The 20,885-nt window shown below is 49.3% G+C and overlaps 1 protein-coding gene across 3 annotated transcripts in view; it reads right to left on the bottom strand.

The window, feature by feature from the left end:
* cfap92 (cilia and flagella associated protein 92 (putative)) overlaps positions 1-20,885 on the bottom strand; it is a 185,710-nt gene that overhangs the window by 92,978 nt on the left and 71,847 nt on the right. For all 3 annotated transcript variants that reach the window (XM_072472553.1, XM_072472552.1, XM_072472551.1), the window contains exon 8: positions 15,300-15,428. In XM_072472553.1, coding sequence (XP_072328654.1) covers positions 15,300-15,428 — 129 coding nt within the window. The remainder of the gene's footprint in view (positions 1-15,299; positions 15,429-20,885) is intronic.

Here is a 20,885-nt window from a genome sequence, read left to right on the forward strand (position 1 = left end):
CATGCAAAACAGTATCTCTGCATTTTCACAGGACTGTTTTAATGAAACAGTGGTAATGATTGAAATTGGCTGTCACTTGTTTAAGTGGTTCCATAGCTATAAATGTGCGTCAAGAATCTGCAGAAATATTCTGTGTACTTATAATGAAGCAATGGCTTCCGCCCACAGCACATTTATGGGTCTAACTGAGCCATGTTCTGATCTGATTTATTATTGTCACATGTATTAGTATACATTGAAAAGTATTGTTTCTTGCATGCTGTACAAACAATGCATACCGTACATAGGGAAGAAAGGAGAGACTGCAGAATATAATGTTACAGTTATAGCAAAGTGTAGAGAAAAGATCAACTTAATACGAGGTAGGTCCATTCAAAAGTCTGGTGGCAATAGGGAAGAAGCTGTTCTTGAGTCGGTTGGTACGTGACCTCGAACTTTGGTATCTTTTTCCTGACGGAAGAAGGTGGAAGAGAGTATGTCCGGGGTGCGTGGGGTCCTTAATTATGCTGGCTGTCTTTCTGAGGCAGCGGAAATTGTAGATAGAGTCAATGGCTGGGAGGCTGGTTTGCGTGATGGACAGGGCTACATTCACGACCTTTTGTAGTTTCCTGCGGTCTTGGGCAGAGCAGTCTCCATACCAAGCTGTGATACAACCAGAAAGAAGGAGGAATGCTTGGGTAATACAATGATTTATGGGTAATCTGATGGGTAATACAATGATTTACTTTGTAAGAGATACGTGTAGCTCAACTTCTGAAAGTGCCCACGGTCAACTCATTTTAATAATTCTTCAAAAGCTCCTGGGGCCAATTAGCTCTTGAGGACCTCTGCTGATGGCGGGGGTAGGTTTTCAGGGAGCACAGCAGTTTTGAAAGGACTGCTGTTAAAAGCTTAAAAGGTAAAGTGTCTGAATTTTCCACCGCCTAACTTTTTTTTGTAGAAAGCATTTGTTCAAGCTTAGTAAGATGGTTGAGCAAACTAAAAATTTGAATGGAAGAAGGAATGTTCTGAACCTGCCATGGAGTTGCTTCTGAAGGAGCTGAAGTAAAGGAAGGCAGGAGGTCATATTACTCGACTTTCTGCATTACCTGGCAGGCTGGAGCAGAAAGACTAAATGCCAACTCCCATGTGCAATCGTTGATTAAGCATTCGTATGTATTGTCAGAAACTGTTTAATGTTAGCACATTCCAACTTGACCAAGGATGCATATGAAGCACAAGCAAACTTTCATCACTTTTATACAGTGACATGCATACCTTTGCTGATGCAGCACACACTTGCGGTCTTCAAGCTTTCACAATCTCATCAATTTTTACCTCCTTACAGAACAAGATTGAGTCTTGTTGAGTCGCATATAAAACTGGTGGCGCCCAGTGCTCTCCTGAAGACGGATGGTTAGGCCTCTTGAAGTTAAAAATGCTGTTTTATATCTGTTATTTTATTTTGCATCTACTTTACCATTTGCCTTTGTGCCATTTGCTCAGAGGTTGAAAATTAATGCCGCCTCCTGATCTGGTCAACTCCAATTTTTAATTGCAGGTGGCAAGGAAACCAACTCCAAGCAGACAATTTACTTCTTAAGTATGCAGAAGGAGCTCTGCTATTTTAACCAGAGGCTTGAACAGAGACGCTGTAATGGTAAGACCCATTTTTTGTAAGGGCCCCGAAGAATCCAGCACGAGTTTTAAGGATACAAAATAATAACGTTTATTTACTATAACAATATATACATAACAGTAGCATTAACTTCCCTTGCTACCTTCTCCTTCCTCCTGGTTCCTGGGCTGGCCAGCTTATTTATAGTAGGAGTTTCTCCGCCCCCCTCATTGGGGAAGTTCATACTCCCATAGGATTGTGGGATAGTCATTAGTCCCCAGCCAATCGTCAGTAGGCAGGTTATAACATCCCTCCCCCCCAAAGTCCAAGGAATCCACCGTAGGCCCTGGCGAAGGAAGGCGTCAAACTCGTTTGGCCGCAGGCCGGACGCCATTTGCATGCGGCGCTGGATCAGGCGGCGTATAACGAGACGGAGACCAGCGCGGTTGTACATCCACGGCCTGTGGACCCGAGGATTCCCCCTCTGATTCATCCTGTGTCTCCATCTCGGAGTCAGAGTCTGCTGCCTCCGTCATGTCAGCGTCTCTATCCCCATTCGGTCCCGTCACGACCTGCGCAGGCTTCGCGTGAGGCACCAGTGGAAGATTTGGAGGACTACCTTCCCTTGTTTCTGGTCTTTGCCGCTGTTGAACTGAGCTCCGGGGGCGGGGAATCTTTTGCGGGGATGATCTTCTGGACCGGACGTGGTCTACATGTTTTCGCTGGAGACGACCCTGGGCTTGCACTTGGTATGATATAGGGCCCGTTTGGCGAAAGATTACACCAGGAACCCATTGGGCACCACCAGCAAAATTCCGCACGAATACTGGGTCACCGGGCGCAAACTGCCGAATCGGACGATGCCGAGACGATCCCGGTCCCTGCCGTTCTTGTGTGCGGCGTAATTTTGCGCCAATGTCCGGGAAGACCATACTAAGGCGGGTGCGAAGTCTCCGGCCCATTAGGAGTTCTGCGGGAGCTACCCCCGGCACTGTATGGGGGGTGGTCCTGTACGTAAACAAAAACCGAGCCAGTCTCGTGTCCATTGATCCGGAAGACTGCTTCTTTAGGCCTCTTTTGAATGTTTGCACTGCACGCTCTGCCAACCCATTTGAAGCCGGGTGGTAAGGGGCAGTGCGGATATGGCGGATGCCGTTCATCTTTGTAAACCTAGCAAACTCCTCACTCGTGAATGGAGTGCCATTATCCGTGACCAGCACCTCGGGGAGGCCATGCGTGCTAAATGATAAACGCATTTTTTCAATTGTTGCGCAGGACGTTGTCCCCTGCATCTTATGCACCTCCAGCCATTTGGACTGGGCGTCAATTAGTAGCAGGAACATGGATCCCTGAAAAGGGCCTGCGAAATCTGCATGTAAGCGTGCCCAAGGCCGCCCTGGCCATTCCCAGTGATGTAGGGGCGCGGCCGGCGGAAGCTTCTGATGCTCCTGGCAAATGGAGCAGTTTTGGGCCACCTTCTCAATGTCGGTGTCGAGGCCTGGCCACCAGACATAACTCCGGGCCAACATTTTCATCTTGGTCACGCCCGGATGCCCATTGTGCAAGTCTGATAATATCAGCTCCTGGCCTTTTTCCGGGACAATCACACGCGTCCCCCACAAGAGGATGCCGTCTTCCACGCTGAACTCTGACAGCTTGGAGGAAAATGCCCGCAACTCGCCTGGGAGCTGTCTATGCTGCCCACCATACAGGACTATGTGCCGAACCTTTGACAGGACTGGCTCCGTCTGGGTCCACTCACGGATCTGTGATGCCGTGACAGGCAAGGTGTCCATAAAATTTAGGGTTGCGACCACCTCGCCGGTCGTGGGGGTCGACATGGGGCCGGTCGATAAAGGCAATCGGCTCAGTGCGTCGGCATTTGCTATCTGCGTACCTGGTTTGTGCTCCAGAGAATACTCATACGCAGCAAGCAACAAAGCCCAGTGCTGGATCCGTGCAGAAGCAATGGGCGGTATTGGCTTATCCTCTCTGAAGAGTCCCAGCAGGGGCTTATGATCAGTCACGATAGTGAAATGGCGGCCGTACACATACTGGTGGAAGCGTTTCACCGCGAAAACCACTGCCAGGCCCTCCTTCTCGATCTGCGCGTACTTTTTCTCCGCTGCAGTCAATGTGCGGGAGGCGAAAGCTATCGGTCGCTCGGCCCTGTTCTCCATCTTGTGGGACAGGACAGCCCCAATACCATACGGGGTGCATCACATGTGACGAGCAAAGGCTTTCCCGGATCATAGTGGGTTAGTAACCCAGACGACGACAATTGTTGCTTTACCCGCCGGAAAGCGGTTTCTTGCGGCTGACCCCAAACCCAGGTGTGATTTTTCTTTAGCAGCAGGTGTTAGGGGGCCAGCGTAGTTGCCAGATTGGGGAGGAACTTCCCGTAATAGTTTACGAGACCGAGAAAAGAACGAAGATGCGAAGTGTCAGTCGGGGTGGGGGCATGTTGAATTGCACGCACCTTCTCTGCGACGGGGTGCAGACCCTCGCGGTCCACCCGATAACCTAGGTAGACTACTTCTTTTGCCTGAAATACCCACTTTGTGTGACGTAAACGGACTCCAGCCTCCGAAAGGCGTTTAAGGACAGCCTCCAGATTTTCCAAATGCTCTTGCTCCGATGTCCCTGTAATCAACACGTCATCTAGGTAGACAGCCACACGTGGTAAACCTCTCAAAATGCCCTCCATAACACGTTGAAAAATTGCGCAGGCAGAGGATACTCCAAAGGGCAACCGTGTATATTCATACAGGCCCCGGTGTGTGTTAATTGTTACATATGGTCGGGAGGCAGGGTCCAGCTCCAACTGCAGGTAGGCGTGACTCATATCTAATTTTGTGAATGAGAGTCCGCCTGCAAGTTTCGCGTAGAGATCCTCTATGCGAGGCATTGGGTATCGGTCGAGTCGGGAAGCTGTATTCACTGTAAGTTTATAGTCGCCACACAAGCGAACTGTGGCACCTGGCTTCATTACTGGTACAATTGGTGCTGCCCAGTCAGCAAAACGGACGGGCCTGATAATACCCAAACTCTCCAAACGAGTGAGCTCCCCTTCTACCTTCTCGAGCAAAGCGTAAGGCACTGGGCGCGCCCGGAAATAGTTGTTAGCGGAGCCAACATTGACTTTTCAACAGGCAATACAAATAGTCTTGTCCCGAGAGAGCGCAGAGCGAGAAGTACAGGAGCTACAGGGAATGGAAGTGCATGCCTTGGGGCGCAACCCTTTCCCAGTTACGGCCCCTGGGCTGGTCCCAGTTTCGGTCGGAACGACGGCGCCTCTGGCGTCCCCAGGACCGCCGTCCGCGACGGGGTCGGCGCCTACAAGTCTGACACGGACATGGCTCCTCATCCATTGGCTCTGGAGAAGGCTCCCTTCGGGGAGGAATGTCCGATGGCCACTGGCGTCGGTCTGGTCGTTGCCTCGCCCAAGCGTGGCTCCTGGTTCAACTTGGATACGGGCTACGGCCCCTTTTATTTTCCCCAAACCAGGCTGGAATACCTCTGGGTATCGTCCTAGCACCTCAGTCAGCCCTTCAGAAACTGTTTGGAGGATGTGCTGCCATTGCAACCGCAAATGGCGCAACCAGTCCCGACCCAACAGGCTGGGCCCATGGCCACACACTACGATAAGTGGGAAACGCCCCTCCTGGCGTCCATAGACAACAGGGGTCATTGTAGTTCCTGCAATGTCCAGTGGTTCCCCCGTGTAGGTGGCCAACCTGGCCTGTGAGTCAGTTAATGTAAGGGTCTGTATACCCTGCTTGATGCGGTCGAATGTCCTCTGGGCGATCACGGAGACCGCTGCGCCAGTATCCAACTCCATCTCCAGCGGGTGGCCATTGACCCGTACTGTCACCTTAATGGGGGCCACACGGGGAGCTGCCACACAATGCAGCTGCAGGCAGTCGTCCTCCATCTCCACGTCCTCAGGAGTGGTCGCCGCAGGTTCATCCACATGGAAGGTACGGCCTCTGGGCTGGTCCCAGTTACGGCCCCTGGGCTGGTCCCAGTTTCGGTCGGAACGACGGCGCCTCTGGCGTCCCCAGGACCGCCGTCCGCGACGGGGTCGGCGCCTACAAGTCTGACACGGACATGGCTCCTCATCCATTGGCTCTGGAGAAGGCTCCCTTCGGGGAGGAATGTCCGATGGCCACTGGCGTCGGTCTGGTCGTTGCCTCGCCCAAGGTACCGCAGGAGTGCGGGGGGACGTTTTTGGGTGGAAAGGGTTGCGCCCCAAGGCATGCACTTCCATTCCCTGTAGCTCCTGTACTTCTCGCTCTGCGCTCTCTCGGGACAAGACTATTTGTATTGCCTGTTGAAAAGTCAATGTTGGCTCCGCTAACAACTTTCTCTGGGTGGCCGCATTGTTAATACCGCAAACCAAACGGTCGCATAACATTTCTGACAAGGTCTCACCATAGTCACAGTATTCCGCAATCCCGCGTAGCCTGGATAAAAAATCGGCAAGGGATTCTCCAGGGGTCCTCTCAGCGGTATTAAACCGGTAACGCTGGACTATCGTGGACGGGGTTGGGTTAAAGTGTTGCCCCACTATATTCACAAGTTCATCAAATGTTTTGGTGTCCGGCGCAGCTGGGTACGTAAGGCTCCTAATCACCCCAAACGTATGCGGCCCGCAGGCGGTGAGCAATATGACCACCTGGCGCTCGTTTTCAGTGATATTGTTTGCCCGGAAATAGTAACGCATCCGTTGTGTGTACTGGTTCCAGCTTTCCAGCGCAGCATCAAAAACACCCAAACGTCTGTACAGAGGCATGGTATAATAGAAAACAACTTCCAACCTGTATCCAACAAAAATCCAGGGAGGTGGCTTCAGCAGTGTAGACAGCTATTCACTTTTACCTTCGTCGCCAGTTTTGTAAGGGCCCCGAAGAATCCAGCACGAGTTTTAAGGATACAAAATAATAACGTTTATTTACTATAACAATATATACATAACAGTAGCAGTAACTTCCCTTGCTACCTTCTCCTTCCTCCTGGTTCCTGGACTGGCCAGCTTATTTATAGTAGGAGTTTCTCCGCCCCCCTCATTGGGGAAGTTCATACTCCCATAGGATTGTGGGATAGTCATTAGTCCCCAGCCAATCGTCAGTAGGCAGGTTATAACACCACTAAGACTAGCAGCCACGATCAGAAGATATCCAGTTTTAATAAGGATGCAGGAGTCTAAACCGAGTAAAAGAACAAAGTTTTATTTACAACCAGTATATTTACACTCCCCAGTAGACCCCAATCGGGTACTTCTTTGGTCGGTGCCTTACTGGCCGAACTTATATACACTGGGTAAATTGAGATATCCTGCCCCTAATGGGGGAATTCATACTCCGCAAGGAGCACGGGGAAGATAAGTATTCCCACCCTGTAGGCCCATGCACAATATTACATTCCTCCCCTCCAAAGTCCGAAGACTCCCTTGACAAGCGATGAGGCAGAGAAGGAGAACGTTGGAGTCTCTTCGGTTCCGGTAGGTCTTCAAGAGCTGACGCACCAGACCAGCCGGCGTGATGAACAGCATTAACAGCAGGAACGATGTGGCGCAATCGTCAGGAGGCGGCTGAACTGCAGAGTCGATGTCCGAGATCTCCGAGGTCTGCGTCTCCATCTCGGAGTCTGATAAGACAATGTCGTGCACGTCGGCTCTGAGAGAGCTGGTTCAGCTAGGGAGCCGGAGGATCCAGGGCAGGCTTCTTTCGAGGCACTTCACAAGGGAGCAATCTCCGTGAGCGAATGTGATCCAGGTGTTGTTTCAATAGTTGCCCCCGGACTCTAACTTGGTAAGAGACTGGTCCTCTTTGACGGACGGCAATCCCAGAGAGCCAGCGAGCACATCATTAAAGTTACGAATGAACACCACGTTGTCAGATGCGAAGCGGCCAATATCGAACTGGACAACGCCCTTGCAAATCTTGGTATGACGCACCGCCGCGGCAATGTCCGGCAGAATCAAACTCAGCTATGTACGAAATCCACGATCTATTAACATTTCAGCCGGGACTACCACAGTTACTGCGTGTGGTGTGGTCCTGTATGAAAATAACAATCTTGCCAGTCTGGTGTCGCACCAAGTAGATATCTGTTTCTTGAGCCCTCATTTAACTGTCTGCATGGCCATCTCTGGCAAAGCATTCAATGCCGGATGGTATGGGGCAGTGGGGATGTGGTGAAGCCCGTTGATCTTCACAAAAGCGGCAAACCTTTCACTCATGCAGGAAGCACCATTATTGGTCACGAGTACCTCTGGGATTCAGTGGGTGGAACAGGCAAGGCCAAATCACTCGATGATTGGCCGGGAAGTGATCGTCGCCATCTTGTGGACCTCCAGCTACTTTGAGTGGGCATCCACCAGGACGAGAAACTTTGAACACAAGAAGGTAACGGCGAAGGTGCCTCACAGGAGGATGCCGTCCTCCATGGTCAACTCCGATAATTCTGAGGAGAAAGAATCATAGAATTGACAGTGAAGAAGGAGGCCATTTGGCCCATTGAGTCAGTACTGGCCCTTGTAAAGAACACCATACTTACGCCCACACCTCCACCCTATCCCCATAACCAATAACCCCACCTAACCTTTTTTGGACATTCTGGGCTAGATCCTCCACCCCGCCGCACCATATTTCTGTTTTACCCACCGGCGGGATGCTCCGTTACGCCGGCTAGTCAATGGGGTTTCCCATTGTGGGGCAGCCCCACGCCGTTGGGAAACCTCCGGGCTGCCGGCAAAATGGAGCATCCCGCCGGCGGAGAATCCAGCCCTCTATCTCTGTAACCCCACCTAACCTTTTTGGACACTGAGGGCAATTTAGAAAGGCCACTCCACCTAACCTGCACATCTTTGGACTGTGGGAGGAAACCGGAGCACCCGAAGGAAACCCACGCAGACACGGAGAGAAAGTGCAAATTCCACAGGCTGGAATTGAACTGGGGACCCTGGAGCTGTGAGGCAGCAGTGCTAACCATTGTGCCACCGCTCAAGAAAACACCGGGGCTCCCCTGCCCCCAGCTTCATGCTCCTCTCCTAGGATTCTCATTCCAGGCAACAGTACCCTGCGTCAGTCGTGGTAACCTCGTGTAGTTTGATTTTAACAGCCAGACAGCCACCGACAGCCCAGCCATATGTCCCAAATGTTTGAAGCCATATACTAATGAGATCTAGCCATTAAAATCAGCTAAACCTGCATGCTGCCACACCCATATGGACAACCCACATGTTTTACTGTGTTCCCGCTTGGGAGCTAAAATTCATTCCTATATAATTTGTATAATATTTTATATATATACCTGCTTAGATATACTTTCTAGTTATTTTATACCAGTTAAATAGTTACCACATTTAGATTAGTCTGGTTCCTTTTAGGTACATAACACTGCTTTCACAAGCGAACTCTTCTCAAGGTTAACTGCTTTGGCAATAACTAAAAGTTCACATCAAAAGAAAGCTGTCAGGCAGACGGGCCAGGTCTGGTACCAGTCTGCAAGCAGTTATTAAAACTTTCCAGCCCTACCTCCTGCAGAAGACATCAAAGCCATGCAGTAAACACAGCTTCAAAATAAGCATCATTAAATCTTTAAAGAAATGCTTAAGAATTTAGGAAGTGCAGCATGTGTTGCTAATTTATCACAGGATGTGGGATGATGCTTGTGCATTCTCTTTGTTAAAAGTTTGTATTTTTATTCCAGTTCAATGAAAGGAACGCCAGCAGATTATAAAGGATGGATTTTGACATTAATACATCTGAAATGAATCCCAGTGAACCAAAAAGAATGTGCTTCTCTCCCTATCTAGAACATTTGAATAACTAGTTTTGCAAAAATTTCTATGCCAGTACAAAAATATGATGTATTAGTATTTAGCGGAATAATTGTAATATAACTGTAAAAGTTGCTCAATTCCAGATGCATACAGGACTGCTTTTAAAAAATGAAGCACAGACACATTGACAGGTATTTGCATGTTTTCTCGTTTAAATATAATGCATTTCATTTTGGCAAAATCGGTTGTTAAATAAAAGCAATCCACACAATTACGTTAATTACATTACATATTCAAATCATATAGTAAATCATAAAAACAATGATGTGGAGATGCCGGCGTTGGACTGGGGTGAGCACAGTACGCAGTCTTACAACACCAGGTTAAAGTCCAACAGGTTTGTTTCGATGTCACTAGCTTTCGGAGCGCTGCTCCTTCCTCAGGTGAATGAAGAGGTATGTTCCAGAAACACATATATAGACAGATTCAAAGATGCCAAACAATGCTTGGAATGCGACCATTAGCAGGTGATTAAATCTTTACAGATCCAGAGATGGGGTAACCCCAGGTTAAAGAGGTGTGAATTGTGTCAAGCCAGGACAGTTGGTAGGATTTCGCAGGCCAGATGGTGGGGGATGAATGTAATGCAACATGAATCCCAGGTCCCGGTTGAGGCCGCACTCATGTGTGCGGAACTTGGCTATAAGTTTCTGCTCGGCGATTCTGCGTTGTCGCGCGTCCTGAAGGCCGCCTTGGAGAACGCTTACCCGGAGATCAGAGGCTGAATGCCCTTGACTGCTGAAGTGTCCTTCAGCAGTGCCCTTCAGCATGAGTGCGGCCTCAACCGGGACCTGGGATTCATGTTGCATTACATTCATCCCCCAGCATCTGGCCTGCGAAATCCTACCAACTGTCCTGGCTTGAGACAATTCACACCTCTTTAACCTGGGGTTACTCCATCTCTGGATGTGTAAAGATTTAATCACCTGCTAATGGTCGCATTCCAAGCATTGTTTGGCATCTTTGAATCTGTCTATATATGTGTTTCTGGAACATACCTCTTCATTCACCTGAGGAAGGAGCAGCGCTCCGAAAGCTAGTGACATTGAAACAAACCTGTTGGACTTTAACCTGGTGTTGTAAGACTTCGTACCATAAAAACAATGGAAGCTAAATAATCCGTTATTTTAAACACAAAACTAGTTTCAAAATTTATCAAAAATATCTTTTGAAATTAATATAAACATCGCAGATTCTGATTGATGCAATTACAAGATAACTCATTTCAACAGAATCGGCTGTCGGACATTATCTTGTCTAATAGAATCGTGAAACTGCAACTCAAAAATACAAGAGATGATTGACCTAGTTGCTTTAATAATAAATATTCCAGCTGATGAACTGGGGCAAAACTGCCTTAAAACTAAGGCAATACGAAGTTAGTTCTGAGATGGTCCTTCTGATCTGTGGACTCTAGGTGTGGTTCTTGGTTACTGGAGAAATTGTAGTCAGTGCTTGCATAACACTTGTTCATTATAGAATCCCTACAGTGCAGAAGGAGGCCATGCAGCCCACCAAGTCTGCACCAACCCTCTGAAAGAGCACCCTCACCCTAGGTCCAAACATCCTTCCTACGCCTGTAACCCCACCGAGGGACAATTTATCATATCCAATTCATCTAACTTGTACATCTTTGGACTGTGGAGGAAATCAGAGCACCCGGAGAAAACCCACGCAGACACGGAAAGAAATGTGCAAACTCCACACAGCCCTAGGATGGAATCGAACCTGGGTCCCTGGTGCTATGATGCAGCAGCACTAACCACTGTGCCACCAAGCTGCAGTACCTCATCTAAACAGGTTACAGAGTAGACCCCTTGCTCCTGAGCAGTATGTGTTCCAACCTCTCGCTTCCTCTCTCTCTCGCAAGTCTAACACATGACTAACTGATGTCAGTGATACATCATCACCTAAATCAAACATTCTCTGGTCTCTTTTCTACAAGTTAAAATAAAATAAGCATTAAGATATGTAGGGTATTTAGATATGTAGTGAAAAGTAATTAAAACATTAAATGGTGACGCTAGGACACAGTCCAAGGAGAGCAAAGAGAATACTGAAAAAAATAGTGCAAAGATAGAGTTATTAAGGTTTCATTTCTATTTCTATTTTTTTATTAACATAATAAAGTTAATCCTATCAATGTGTACCATATTATTGTAACTTTAGAACTTGTTTCAGCATCAAAGCATGTTTTTTGGCTATTCGAGGAGCCTATCCTAAAGATGCCGGTAGTCTGAGGATTTATTAATTTGAGGTAATACCCTACCGTTATTACAATACAGGTCACACAGCTCTGAATATTATGCCAATGCTAACAAAGGAAAACTTCAAAATCTCATTTTTCTCATCTTCAGCCTAAAATCATAACGAGGAAGAAAGACTAGAATCATTCCAGTTAGTGCACAAATCCTACAGAGAAATATAAACACACAAAAAGTATATTAGGAAAACAAAACTGGTTTTATAGGATTTAGATTTCTATTGATAAACATTAGAAATAAGGTATAGTTTAGGTGTGTTTACTTTAATGTTTACGTGCCTGGAAGGACAATACCCATAGTTAGATTCATGCTGGACAAAAGGTGTTTGTATGTGTAGAGGTTGGTTTCAATTGCAAATGTGATTCGATTATGCTTAGAGAGGGTTACGGTGTGACGAATAAATAGAACGAGCAGGTATTGCTTAGCAACTGGGGGCCTTCTAAGAATAGAAAAGCTTTTTAAGTTTTAGTTTTAGCTGGATATATTGCAATTGAGGATAGGACACTAGGAAGTGAACATCTCTCAATTCTGCCAGAAGAAAGACTGGATAGAACGGAAGCTGCAAAGAGGCAGGATTTCGAGAGTATCAGTTACTGTCCAGATAACCAGGGAATTGGGACAGAAAGAAAGTCCAAGACAACTGGAGTTAAGAAAACAGAGACCAAGGTATTTTTCAGTAGAATTCAAGGAAGAGTAAACAAAGTACTCTGAGTTAAAGAGACAATTGCAGAACCAGTTCTAAAGTGGGACAGGGGACCTCAGAGGTAACTCAAACGTTTGATGTCATTTCAGTAGGAATATGGGAATTGGGAGTCAAAGGAATTGTGAACACTTTCCACAGCAGACAAGACGTAAAAATCCTAAAGGAGGTGGTGTAAAATCCTGGACTGGATTTGTTGTTAAAAGTGAGAACACCCACGTGACAATCATCAGGGGGATTCTGAGGAGAAATCCACAAACATTCCCTTGAGGTTTAGAGTGGAGAGTGTATTTGACCACAACCATCTTGGGTGTTTAAAGGGGCCTTATGTTACTGAGACCTTTGTAGCTTAAGATATGCTTTGCCATCCGTGTTAACCTTAAAATCAATGTTTAATTGTGAAGCTAAGGTGGGGGAGTAAAGGAGGAGTATTGCAATATAATCCAATCTTTCCATGTTGAATAAATGTTTTTTCTTATTAAAACTAATTAGAGGACTTCCTGTGATGGGGATGTGCTGAGTGGTAGCACATCCCATAAACCTGAAAATAGACTCTTTTACCCGAAATAGCCTGCCAATGCAGTGAAAAAAAGTATCCATGTACCTCAACCAACACCAACGTAAATGAAGATGCGGAGCAACAACAACTCGAGAGGCTTAAAGGAGACAAGAAATGGAAAAATCCAGGACAAGCAACTGGCTGAGCACGAGGCGACAAAACCCGGGCCATGCCTGAGTGAGAAGGACCGACCCGCTGCACAAGGAACCTCCCCTCACCAGAGGGTGGTTGGAGGATATTTCTCTCAAGGGAACTGAGAGAACATGGAGTGGAGACAGAAACTGACATTCAGGCGGTGGTAAGGGGGCAGTCGCGGGAGCTCTGGCGACCATGCAGGTGGCCCTGGACAAGTGTGAGAGGCGGCTGGAAGCTCAGGAGGGCACCATAAAGGAGCTAGAAAAAGCCTCAATAGACCAGAACGACCAGGTTGCCACTCTGGAAAAAACAAGTTGCTTGTGACGCCCAAAACCTGCAAATAGTGGGCCTGCCAGAGGGGATCAGACAGGGACCCTACAGACTATGTGGCCCAAGTGCTGGGCAATCTGGTGGCAAGGTATAGCTTCACCAAACCATCGGAAATAGACAGAGCCCACTGGTCGCTCCGTCCAAACCCCAAGGCCAGAGAACAACCGAGGGTGATAATCGCTAAAATGCAGCGGTATCAAAACCCAGAAAGTATCCTGCGCTGGGTGTGACAGACGGAAAACTGTAACTGGGTAGGTCACCGGATCAGGATCTACCAGGACATTTGAGCTGACCTGGCCAAGCACAGGGCAAAGTTCAACAGGGTGAAAGCAGCCCTGTACAAGAGTGGTGTAAAATATTGGATGCTGTACCCAGCCAAACTCTGGGTCACATTCTAAAGCAGGTAGCACTTCTTTAAGGCTCCTGCGGACGTACACAAATCGTCCTAGAGAAAGGGCAGCAGGAACAGTGATGAAAAAAACACCTGAAGGGACTTTATTTATTAATTAATTTAATTAACATTCTCAAAGGACAATTTCCACGGGACTGCATTCTCTCATTCTGAGGACGGGAAGGTGCACTGGAGGAAGGAAAGAGCGAGGGCAGCAGAAAGGGTTGGAAGAACAGGAGGTAGGGAAAGTAGACAGCGGGCGATGGGTGGATACATAGCCAACCCCCGGAAGGGGGCCACCACACTAATGGGAAAGCTAGCACCAGGAAGCATGAGCGACAGATGGGCCGCAGCACACCTCCCGCACGGGAGAGAGCACCTAACAAATGGGGATATATGCATCAGCAACAAGGGAACATCGAGGGGAAGGGAACGGAGGGGACAAAAACAGAGGGGGTGGAACACAGTGGAGGGCAGAAAGTACCATAGGGGAGAAATAGGAGCAAAAACAGCTAAGGCATCACATTGCCTACAACAGGCCATACGTGGTGACTTGGAACTCACACAAGCAACCAGGTTGGAGGGTCCCTGAGCAAAGAGAAACCCAGAGTGCAGGGACTCACCCATATGGCTTACACAGAGTTGGCGGCCATGTTGGGTGGCCCGTGGACAAAGGGAAAGCCCGAAGAGCAGGGGCCTGACCTCATGGGGAGATCGGTGACCGCAGCCCCGCAGCCATCTTGGACGGCCCCCTAACAAAGGCAAACCCTGGAGTGCAGGGGCGCATCCACCAGGTAAGTATGGTTGAACCCAACCATGTCCAGCAAACGACATAACACACGGCGCCACGCCAGCCAAACAGAAACAGGACATAAAAACTAATGAGGGAAGAGGGCACGCCAGAAGACCAGAAGGGGAGGGGGTCAGGAAGAAAAGGGGGAGAGGGAGGCAAGGGGCCCAGCTAGAAATGAACGCCCACTGGGGAAAGTAAAACAAGAAGCAGTAACCACCGCAAATAACAAAAGTCAACTGATGTAAATTATAAATGCCGACCGATGTGTATATATTTCTTTTTTTTTCTTCTTTTGTTCTTGATGTGTGGTCAGGCTTGCCTTTGTTTTCTACAATATGAACGATCCTTAATAAAAACATTTTTTTAAAACTAATTGGAGGCCCTGTGACTGTGTTCCTCCACGTTGAAAAAAATGTAAAAGTTACAGTCTTTTGAGCCAGTGTTCCATTCTGGGATCTTCCTGTCCATTTACAACACCAGCTGGGATCATAACAAGTATTATAACAGTTATTTCAGTTCGTTAAAATAAAATATTTTTCTTCAAAAGGAGGACAATTATATAAACAAGATGGGGATGAAGATGACTGTCAGCTGCATACTAGAATTGTAATAATATGTATGTTGCACCTATTTCCTATTTCGTACCATTTAGGAATATTGCTATTATATACATCCACCCACCTGCAAGAAGAAGCCTGGTGTCCAGCTTTATCACACCAGCGATTTGTTTCTCTGCCCCTTTCTTTTTCAGATTACGCTGCTCTTTTTTCCCAGGTAGAGTTTTGTCTTTGTCCTTTTTCGCTGCTTCGTCTGCAATGAAATCTAGGCATCCTTAGGTTCAGTTAGACTCATAATATTCTTTCCTTTACCTAGACTACTTAATAATGAAAAATCAAACATTATTCGTGTATTAAAGAGAACACTACATATGATACCAACTATCCCGCACAGACCAGGGGAGAAAACGTGTTGCCTGCTGGGCTGCAGCTTGTGTTTTAACTTTGTACCAGCAGCCTGCTGGAAATGCCACACATTGCTTCTTAAAAACAGAAAAGAGCTGTTCACTGAGGTGGGATGTAATGGGCTTTTCTAATCAGAGTGAACGCTGGCATCCTTTTGGGTCCCACCAATGCAATATGGGCGGCACGGTGGCACAGTGGTTAGCACTGTCGCTTCACAGCTCCAGGGTCCCAGGTTCGATTCCTGGCTTGGGTCACTGTCTGTGCGGAGTCCGCATGTTCTTCCCGTGTCTGCATGGGTTTCCTCTGGGTGCTCCAGTTTCCTCACTGTGGTAGTCACCACTGTTATTATATTGTATATACTGCACTGCATACGAGGGTATTACGGTAAGGCCCCTGTACTACAGGTACGGGGGTAGATCCCTGCCTGCTGGCTCCGCCCAGTAGGCGGAGTATAAATGTGTGTGCTCTCCGAACTGCAGCCATTTCGACAGCAGCTGTAGGAGGCCACACATCTGTGTAATAAAGCCTCGATTACTCTCTACTCTCGTATTGTCGTAATTGATAGTGCATCAATTTATTACACAGAGATTTTACAAAGGTGGATCTCCGCATCAAGCAGGATCGCCTGCAGCTGTATACTCAAGCAGACAACGCCAAAAAGGACTTCGCACATTGGCTAGCTTGCTTTGAAGCATACATCGGATCTGTGACAGACCCAAGCACAGAAGCACAGAAGCTCCAGATTCTGTACACGCGGCTGAGCTCCGATGTCTTTGCCCTCATCCAGGACGCACCTACCTACGCAGAGGCCATGGCGCTACTGAAGGAGAACTACGCTCAGCCGACCAGCAAGATCTACGCCAGGCACTCCTGTCCACGCGGCACCAACTTCCCAGTGAGTCTGTGGAAGATTTCTGGTGTGCCCTGCTCACCCTGGTGAGAGACTGTGATTGCCAGGCCGTTTCGGCCGCTGAGCATTCTAACCTGCTAACGAGAGACGCGTTCATGACGGGCATAGGGTCGGCCTACATCCACCAGCGCCTCTTAGAAGGGGCTACGCTTGACCTTGCGGCGACCAAGAAAGTAGCGCTCTTCTCACAGTCGCCTCATGCAACGTACAGGCGTATGCCCCCGACCGCACGGCCCACCCCTCCTGGGCATCGTGGACCCCGCCAGCGGCCACCCCATCGTGGACCCCATCAGCGACAGCCCCCAGCCAACCCCACGCCTGCGCCACGTGGCAGCCAACCAACCCCGGGGGACCCAAATGCTACTTCTGCGGACAGACAAAACACCCCCGGCAGCGCTGCCCGGTGCGGAATGCGCTCTGCAAGGCCTGCGGCAAGAAAGGACATTTTGCTGCAGTGTGCCAGGCCCGCTCAATCACCGCTATTGTCCCTGCACCCCCCGCGTGCGGCCAGTGGGCGTCGCCATCTTGCTCGCCTCAGACCACGTGCAGCCCGTGGGCGCCGCCATCTTGCCATCCTCCCAACACGTGCGGCCCGTGGACGGCACCATCTTGCTTGCCACACAACCAATGGTCGGAGCCATCTTGACTGCCCCAGGACACGTGCGACCCGAGGGCGCCGCCATCTTGCCTGCCTCAGGACACGTGCGGCCCATGGGCGCCGCTATCTTCCCTGCCTCAGGAGCCCTGCCCGCCGGGCACCTCATCGGGCTGCTCATCGCCTGCAACCGCCGCCGACCAGCTGAGTCTCGCCTCCGTCACGATCGACCAGTCCCAACCGCACTTTCCAGTACCTGGATAACGTCACCATCTGCGGCCACGACCATCAGGACCACGATGCTACCCTTTCCAAATTCCTCCACACCGCCAAACTCCTCAACCTAACCTACAACAAGGAGAAGTGTGTGTTCAGCACGAACCGATTAGCCATCCTCGGCTATGTGGTTCAGACGGAGTCCTTGGCCCGACCCCGATCACATGCATCCCCTCATGGATCTCCCCCTTCCCCACTGCTCCAAGGCCTCCAAACGATGCCTGGGGTTCTTTTCGTACTACGCCCTGTGGGTCCGTAACTATGCGGACAAGACTCGCCCACTCATCCACTCCACCGGTTTCTCACTGACGGCCGAGGCTCACCAGGTAATCAACCATATCAAGGCCGACATCGCCAAGGCCGCGATGTACACGGTCGACGAGACGCTCCCCTTCCAAGTCAAGAGCGATGCATCAGACGTCGCTCTGGCCGCCACCCTCAACCAGGCAGGCAGGCCCATGGCATTCTTTTCCCGCACCCTCCAGGTCTCCAAAATTTGGCACTCCTCCGTCGAAAAGGAGGCCCAAGGTATCATTGAAGCTGTGCAGCACTGGAGGCATTACCTGGCCGGCAGGAAATTCACTCTCCTCACAGACCAACGGTCGTTTGCCTTCATGTTTAACAACACACAGCGGGGTAAGATCAAAAATGATAAAATCTTGAGGTGGAGGATCGAGCTCTCCACCTTTAATTACGATATTTTGTATCGCCCCGGTAAGCTCAACTAGCCCCCCGATGTCCTGTCCCGAGGTACATGTGCCAGCGCACAAGTGGACCGACTCCGGACCCTGCACGATGATCTCTGTCAACCAGGGGCCACCCGCTTTTATGACTTCATTAAGGCCCACAATCTGCCCTACTCCATCGAGGAAGTCAGGGCCTTCACCAGAGACTGCCAGGGCTACGCGGAGTGTAAACCGCACTTCTACCGGCCAGACCGTGCGCGCCTGGTGAAGGTCTCCCGCCCCTTTTAACGCCTCAGCGTGGACTTCAAAGGGCGCCTCCCCTCCATCGACCGCAACACGTATTTTCTCAATGTGGTCGACGAATATTCCAGATTCCCCTTTGCTATTCCATGCCCCAATATGACGTCTGCCACCGTCATCAAAGCCCTCAACACCATCTTCGCTCTGTTCGGTTTCCCCGCCTACGTCCACAGCGACCGGGGATCCTCATTTATGAGCGATGAGCTGCGCCAGTACCTGCTCAACAGGGGCATTGCCTCGAGCAGGACGGCCAGCTACAACCCCCGGGGAAACGGGCAGGTGGAGCGGGAGAATGGGACGGTCTGGAAGGCCGTCCAGCTGGCCCTACGGTCCAGAAATCACCCGGCCTCCCACTGGCAGGAGGTCCTCCCTAATGCACTTCACTCCATTCGGTCGCTCCTGTGCACGCCGACTAACGAAACCCCCCATGAACATCTCTTTGCCTTCCCCAGGAAGTCCACCTCCGGGGTTTCGCTCCCAACATGGCTGGCAGCTCCAGGACCTGTTCTGCTTCACAAGCACGTGCAGCTCCACAAGGCGGACCCGTTGGTTGAGAGGGTACAGCTACTCCACGCAAACCCGCAGTACGCCTACGTAACATACCCCGATGGTCGCCAAGACACAGTCTCCCTCAGGGACCTGGCACCAGCTGGGTCCCCACACGCACCCCCTCCCTCTGCCCCGGCGCCACCCTCCCTTCTCCCAGTGCACCCCACTCCAGGACAATCCGTCCTCCCCTTGGTCCCACCCGGGGATGAAGAGGATGTCGACACGCTTCCGGAGTCACCGACGACTGAACCAACGCCTGACTTGCCACCAGCATTGCAGCGCTCTCAACGATGGATCAAGGCGCCCGACCGTCTAAATTTGTAACCTTCTCTGAAATTGTAATGACAACCTGTATGTAAATCGTTTTCCACCACCCCTGCTGGACTCATTTTAACAAGGGGTGAATGTGGTAGTCACCACTGTTGTATTATATTGTATATACTGCACTGCATACGAGGGTATTACGGTAAGGCCACTGTACTACAGGTACGGGGGTAGATCGCTGCCTGCTGGCTCCGCCCAGTAGGCGGGTATAAATGTGTGTGCTCTCTGTGTAATAAAGCCTCGATTGCTCTCTACTCTCGTCTCGTCGTAATTGATAGTGCATCACTCCCACAGACCAATGACGTGCAGGTTAGGTGGATTGGCCGTGCTAAATTTCCCTTAGTGTCCAAAGGGGTTGGGAGGGGTTGCTGGGTTACGGTTATGGGGTGGAGGTGTGGGCTTAAGTGGGGTGCTCTTTCCAAGGGCCGATGCAGACTCGATGAGCCGAATGGCCTCCTTCTGCACTGTAAATTCTATGTCTATGTCTAATTGTCACCAAACTCATTTCATTTCATTTCATTTTCAACTCGCACGGCACTAAAATTATTGAGGACCTTATTCTTTTTAACAACAATAACAGTACTTATCCTTTTGGGCACCCAATACATGGCAGCAGATAGGCTGCTTAGCTTTTGGACACAACCTCGCAGATCATCAGATAACTGAATGGAGCAAGAGAAAAGAAACCTTTCTCCTTAACACCGGGGAAAGATCTTTTTTTAAAGCAGCTTTACTCCAAATTGTATGTGTACTATTTTGCCTTGAAAGTGCATGATCCTTCAACCATTATTGCAAAGAAATGGCACAGAAGAACCAAAATTGCAGTGCCACAAAGTAGTAAGAATGGAGAAAGGTTCTTCCCAGGATTTCCAATACAAGTTCCCAGTTTGAGCACTGAGGAAACGACAAAAGTATTTCCCTCTCGGGATGGGAGAGGGCGATTCTCCGAAAGTGCAATTCCCACCCTATTTGGAGTGACAGTGGTGCCGGAAATGTGTGTTTTCTTCTCTCAGGATCGCAGCACACCTACTTACTCATCACACATTCAACCAAGACCACTCAAGGTGCAACACTGCTGCAGTCTGCAGCCTCTGAACACCCGGCTAGTAGAATGCATGGATCATCATATTGGTAACAGTAGTCTCCCGTCATCTCTGCTAAAACATCAGGGAAAGAACTTGCAGGCGAGTTAATTAACCTTTTAAGAAAAACACTGTGGGCGGCATTTAGCGGAAACATTTCTAAGTTCATTTGAAAATGAAAATCATTATTGTCACAAGTAGGCTTCAAATGAAGTTACTGTGAAAAGTCCCTAGTCGCCACATTCCGGCGCCTGTTCGGGGAGGCTGGTACGGGAATTGAACCGTGCTGCTGGCCTGCCTTGGTCTGCTTCCAAAGCCAGTGATTTAGCCCTGTGCTTTTGTGGCGGGTTTTGCAAGGAGTTTTCCGCCGGCTCTGCTGGCAAGTTCCTCAATGCTATAAAACGACACCTTTTTGGGTCCTGGGGAGTTTCTCACCAGTTTTACCCCGACTTGAAATTTCATTCAGCACTAGGTAGCCGAGAGATCGGGCCGCCATTTTGAAAGGGTACTTTGATCTCTAAGTGAGCTTCCCCGACCCATGGGCAATACAACCCCACACACATGGGCATTAACCACCCCCCCC

Source organism: Scyliorhinus torazame, chromosome 13 (assembly GCF_047496885.1).
Source record: "Scyliorhinus torazame isolate Kashiwa2021f chromosome 13, sScyTor2.1, whole genome shotgun sequence".
In the NCBI taxonomy this organism is placed as follows: Eukaryota; Metazoa; Chordata; class Chondrichthyes; order Carcharhiniformes; family Scyliorhinidae; genus Scyliorhinus; species Scyliorhinus torazame.